Here is a 6,388-nt window from a genome sequence, read left to right on the forward strand (position 1 = left end):
TATGGGCGATGTAGCTTAATAGTCCATTTAATAGCCAATTTAAAGTTATGAATTTGCAAAATAGTAAAGGGTTAGTCTTAATTTAGTGAAATAACTAAATGTGTAGTAATTTGGGTTCAAAAGTAAAGTTGATCCCTATATTAATTTTTTTTTAAGTGATAAATTGCTTATAATAATCGTCAAAATTTTCAACCTTGACTATTAAAAAAAAATTTGAAAACGTGAATTTGTTTTGTTAAAAAATTGAAACTTTGGTTATTTTGCTAATCAATAAGTTTCAAATGATTATTTTGTACGATTTTTCTATTATATAATTTGCGTTGCTTTGATGGTGCCTTCAGATAATAGCACAAGATTGTCCGTTGACAATTTGGTATTTCAGTAAAATAATCTCTTATAGTTGATGCCATTTGTTTTGGAATATGATGCTCATCTGTCAGATTGTCACACATGAATGTCATATGACCTTTTTTCTACAAGCAAATGAATGTCATGACCTTGGATTGCTCATGCAAACATTCGGTAATTTCTATATATCTCGGCTCGAATTGCTACTTATATATATGCTAACGTGTTGGACTTGAATAAGAGTGTGGGATTCCTCGGTGAAGCGAGCGAGGTACTGCCTCAAAGTCTCGTCTCTCTCTCTCTCTCTCGTCGGATGGAAAAGAGGTATGTTTTTTATTTCTTTTGTGCCATTAGCGTTGCAAACCGAGCGAGGAATTATCTCTACCACCCACCATATCGAAATCACCAATTCAAACACTCCAAAAAATTGAAATCTAAACAAACAGAGAGAAACCTCCAAAATGGAAAAAAGCAAAACCGCCAATCACAAACGCACTCAAACAGCCAAAACCGCCAATCAAATGCACACAAACAGCCAAAACGAACGACAAAACAATCACCCAATCAATTTCGACATCCATAGATCAAAGGAAGGAGACGATTATACCAATCGTACTGACGAAGAACGTAGCTCGACTTGAAAAAAACGTGCTACGTGTTAAACTGTCTTTAATCATCAAAAGTCATGGATTGAGAAGATTACTCTGATACCATGAAGATTTAGGGATTGATGAAAGTCTGAACAATCATATATACGTAAAATATGAAAATACAATAATCTATAGATAATTCTAACACACCCAAAAAGAGAGAAAAGATTGAAATAACCCTACATATAATAAACTTATAAATATATATATATATATATATATATATATATATATATATATATATATATATATATATATATGCTAATAGGCTTAACTCCGCGCTGATTTGAATGTTTTAGGCTCAGCCGGTCTCTCCAATAAAAAAGGATTTGAGCTTCGTTTGGGCTTGAAATAAACGTTTTGACACCTTTACATGTGCACTAGAAAGTTATAGTAGATTCATATACGAAATAACGAAAAGCATACACATAATAGGTCAAATTAAGTATCACGGGTTCCAAGTTAAATAATGCGCATTACACAATTATATATGTAATATTAGCGTAGTTATTCAGAAGGAGGGTTCAAATGATAGTAGCAGGTAAGGATGTGTATATATCAATTTCAGGACACAGTTAACATGGAATTGAAAGCATTATTATATCACATCCTGTCTTGAAGATTTGGCTGCATGGGTTGAACTCTAAAGGAAAAAGGCATTATATTGCTACCTTGCATTTCCATCTCAGCCTGAAACCACCATAAATATTCCCACTGAATAATATAAAAAACGTGATATATAACTGAACAAGTTTTACTCTTAGGTAAAAGAAAGCAGGTTTAAGTTGGTCATGACTCACGTCCGGGACAGACCCAGAGAAACCCACAACAGGAGGCAATTTCAAAATAAAAATTCAGGAGGACTAATTTGTAAATTTTTAGAGTAAAAAATTGAATTCTTTTTTAAAATAAGCCAAAAGCGTAGACACATTTTTTTTTTACTGTAGCTCTATCCTGACTCGCGTGACACATTGTAGGCTATGCATGTAGAAAGCTTTGAATCAGTCATCATATCCTTAACCCAATTCACAAGAGCAACATGTTATAATATAGATATACAAACAGACACAGTGACCGGTTAAAAGCTAAAGGGGGGAAAATTTGAAAAAAAAAACAAGGGAGCTAATTTGAAAAAAAAAATCTCAAATGAGAATAATTTGTAAACTTTTAAGGTAATTTAAAAAAAAATGAGCCAAAAATAAAAATAAAAAAATTGAGGGGGATCACGCGACCCCTGAGCTCCATGTAAATCCGTCATTCTATATATATATATAGAGAGAGAGAGAGAGAGAGAGAGAGAGAACGGACCAGCCTATATGTGAGACGCGCGTTCTCAGCCTCAACGATCTCTCTCTAATAAAAATAAATAATCAAACAAATAATCACTGGATGAATATATAGTTTATCAGATGATCGGTCATAGCATGATATATAAACTAGGTTAACAAAGAGGCGAAAGCATTATAAGAAAGTATAATTAACAAAAGACGTACCCTTTCCCTGACACGTCTCACAAACTCATTCTGCATTCATGAAAGTGCAATAGACAATATAAGAAAAACAATCGGAAAAAAAAAAAAAAAATTAGTGTTCAAATCTACAAAAACAAAAACAAAAAAAATCTAAAATTGTTGAACAAAGTAAAGAGATAGATAAGAGTATATATATTATTGGAATTGCATGCCTTCTTTTCTCTGATACAGGTCAAACCATTTTCCAGTAGATCCTCAAGGGCTATCATATCTCTGTGGTTCAAAGATTGGATGTCCTCACCTTTGAAATGCCTATAATTAAATAGCACATTTATTATAAAAAAAAAAAAAAATTAACTTAATATATATACATGTGCTTCAAATTTTGTGAGCGTGACGGTGTGTTCATCGTATAAAAAGAACATACTTGAGCTCAATGTTCATGTTCTCGTTTTCCTTCTTGACCCTTTCGATCTCGTTGTTCAAATCCTGCAAGAGTGTATATGCACGCTAAACACACGTACTTACAGGTTGTACATTGTGCAATAGTTCCTATACACTATTGTACACATGACAAAATAATATACCACCCACATAAAACTATAAACTATTGTATACCATGTACGACATTACAAGAATATCAAAATACCCACAACGACCTTGGTTAATACTTTTAGACATCAATTTGATAAACCACAATCGTCAATATAAAATATATTTTTTAAAACATTTTTTCAATATACAGTTAAAATTATAAATTATGGGTGGTAAATAATGTTGCAGTATAATAACATCGGTGTTACTTGCTCTAACTGTCAAATAATGGTGATTTTTTATAAAAAAAAATATCACCTCACATGGCTTTAAGGTATATTTAGTTAACAGATTCACCTAATATATATATATATATATGAACGTGTAAAAGTGGCTCTCATGCTTGCATATAAACTTTTAATTCATGTAAAGAAGTCAAGCTTTTTTTTTTATGTAAGCTTGACTTCTCTTTCCCTAGATAATCCGAATTACTCTATGTTGCCTACATGAAAAGAAGATGTAACACGTGCATTGCACGTGAAGCAGCCACTGTTGTGTGTACACTAAACTAATGTTCATGGCCGATTAATTTCGCCGTGAAACTGAACAGAACTCCTTTTTAGCTCTATCTTGAAAAAATTTATAGAAGACATAGTTAGGGTGAATACTATTTATTTAAGTGGTTTTAAACTCTTCCTTAACGTCTTTTGACATGCTATTTGCACTGACCATTATTTATCATCTAAAGACATATCTGAGCGAGAATTTCTTTTTATTCTAACTAGATGGACATAATAACAACAAATTATGATAATGACTAGCATGTCTTTAGATGACATATATATATATATATATATATATATATATATATATATATATATATATATATAGATGACATATATCAACAAAAATAAATAAATAAACTTCCGATAATGAATAGCAAGTCTTGTTAATCAGATCCTTTCCGAAAAAAAGAGAAATTACATCTTCAATCTGTTTCGCTTGAATTCCCATAATATTGAGACCATCGATATGATATCTAACAATTTTTTTTTTCTTCAGTAAAAAACCCAGCAATGAAATCATTGACGTAGCTGTATTTTGACCAAGTAAAGCAGTATGTGTACCTAGTATTTATAAATACACACACATACACAAACCCTAGTTAGCGCACCTCATGTTTGGCATCCCATAGTCTCCGTCCTGAGTTCTTGTGATACTCTTCTAAGATCAAGCTCATCCTGATAACAACGATTGTAAATTATAGTTATAAAAAAAAAAATAGAAGCAGAAACTCAACAACAACAAGAAAAATAGAAAATTTCAAGTAACATACTTCTGTGGGTCTGCGCTATTATACATCTTTGAGCTATTTGGGGCAACGATTATGACCGAAACTTTAGCATCACAAAGAACCGAGATCTCTTCAGCTTTCTTCAATAGTCCGGTTTTTCTCTTTGAAAAAGTCACTTGCCTGCTTGTGTTATTCTCTATCCTTTTGATCTCTATTTTTCCTCTTCCCATTTTCTCAAAACTAAACTTTGATTATCTGATCTGGTTTTTTTTTTATATGTACAAACTTTGTTTTGTTGCTCTTTTATTCTTTTTTCTAGATGAACAGCCCTCGAGAGAGAGAGAGAGAGAAGAAAACAAAAAGTAGCAATAGTTATAACACAAGAACTCTTTTCTTATTCAATAAAGGGTTGGAGGTTGAGAAACTTTCCAAGTGCAAAGAAAAATGATGTCTTTTTTTTGGATTGGTGATTATGACAACTCTCCGATATGTCTCATCCTAATTAAGATGGCTGACGTTTGTTTATTATTTATCTGGTAAGTTGGCTTTGTTTTGATGGGTTCTCTGTTATTAACCTTTGGTTTAAGCTTTCAACAAACAATAACAACAAAAACCTTTGGTTTTCAGGGTTTTTATGGATGCAATTTATAGGGAACAAGCAAGTAAAAGACACACGTTAATATAAAGAGAGAGGAGAGTATTCTATGATTGTTTACCGTGTTGTTCATAGGGTTTGTCATTTGTACCAAATTTCAGGTAAAGTACTCTTCATTTTTATTAAAAACAAAATGCATTTTTGTTTATTAACTGTTTTTTATACAATATTTTACCCAAATTGTTGTTTATTAGCATTTCAGTCCCTTTTATAAAATTATTACCATGATTAATTATTTTTAGAGATCATAATTAATTATTTAAATTCACATAATTCGTGTTAAAAATATGAATTACTAGTAATTTATAAAAATATAAATCACTAACATGAAATGTAAAAGTGTCAAGTATTAGTGCCAACATATTCCCTTCTCAAAACCTATATGTGCTACAAAATTTGTCGGGAATAAAATCTATATCATTGGCTAACTTTCCTCTATATTGAATTTAGAATATATACGAGAGAGAGAGAGAGAGAGAGAGAGAGAGAGAGAGAGAGAGAGAGAGAGAGAGTTCTTATTACAAAGGGAGTGTTTGTATAAGTAAACAAGGGGGGCTTAGGCTTGTAATATAGGGAATTTGACAGCAATGATATCATTTTGTGCACTCACCAAAAATCAACAAAAACTAAAAAAGTGACAGATCAATTACTAAAACGAAATGAGAGAAATATTTTCATATAAAATTACCCTCAACCACATGTCTCCCCAGCTTTCTCACTTATTTTTCTTTCTTTCTTTCTTTCATTCTTTCCATTTCCATTTAGAAAGATTGAGAACGAAGTTAAAGAGAGAGATCGAAGTTAGAGAGAGTGAGATTCAAAGAACCACCATGTCTGGTTTGTAAAGATTTACAACGACTTTGTTCAGGAGACAAGGTAGCGCAAAGAGAATAAGAGACGATAAGCAAACAAAATCCCGAAGATCAAGGCTCGTCGGAGTCAGATCAGAAGCCGATTTTGACGAAGCCTCCAATTTCAATCAACGCCATCAAGCAGAGCCGATCTAACGGCGGACGGGGATACAAGACTGGACGAGTCTCACCGGCAATCAAATGTCAACCGGTAACATCATCGATATGAGTATATATGTATAGAGAAATGTATAACAGAATAATTGACCTTACTTGATAAGGTTTGAACCTGGAGGATCTTGATCGCGAACTAACTAGATTAGTGGACACTCATCACGATGAGTGTTATCGGCCCGGCGAGACCCGATGACACTATCGGCCCCGTCGAGCGGCCGTACATTCTCACCCGGCCAATGGCCGGCCCAAACTCACTCGGCCATTGGCCGGCCCGGGCCCTTCACACGGCCAATGGCCGGCCCAACTCACCTTGCCAATGGCCGGCCCAAGCCTTCACTCGGCCATTGACCGGCCCAAGCTCTTCACTCGGCCATTGGCTGACCGAATCTCACTCGGCCAATGGCCGG

At 33.6% G+C, this 6,388-nt stretch overlaps 1 protein-coding gene across 2 annotated transcripts; it reads right to left on the reverse strand.

Moving 5' to 3' along the window:
• Positions 1-1,429: 1,429 nt before the first annotated feature.
• On the reverse strand, positions 1,430-4,659 carry PI (K-box region and MADS-box transcription factor family protein). Of its 2 annotated transcripts, XM_089602770.1 has the most exons (7): positions 4,341-4,659; positions 4,179-4,245; positions 2,898-2,959; positions 2,683-2,782; positions 2,492-2,521; positions 2,307-2,351; positions 1,430-1,688 (listed from the first exon to the last, which is right to left on the reverse strand). In XM_089602770.1, exons 1-7 carry the CDS (start codon positions 4,526-4,528, stop codon positions 1,602-1,604), a joined length of 579 nt encoding a protein of 192 aa, XP_089458896.1. In that variant the 5' UTR covers positions 4,529-4,659; the 3' UTR covers positions 1,430-1,601. The 2 variants fall into 2 exon arrangements, with proteins under 2 accessions (XP_089458896.1, XP_089458897.1); XM_089602771.1 differs by lacking the exon at positions 2,307-2,351.
• Between the last annotated feature and the right edge of the window lie 1,729 nt (positions 4,660-6,388).

This window comes from Urtica dioica, chromosome 12, assembly GCF_054948205.1.
Source record: "Urtica dioica subsp. dioica isolate 48M chromosome 12, U.dioica_male_clone48M_v1_H2, whole genome shotgun sequence".
In the NCBI taxonomy this organism is placed as follows: domain Eukaryota; kingdom Viridiplantae; phylum Streptophyta; class Magnoliopsida; order Rosales; family Urticaceae; genus Urtica; species Urtica dioica.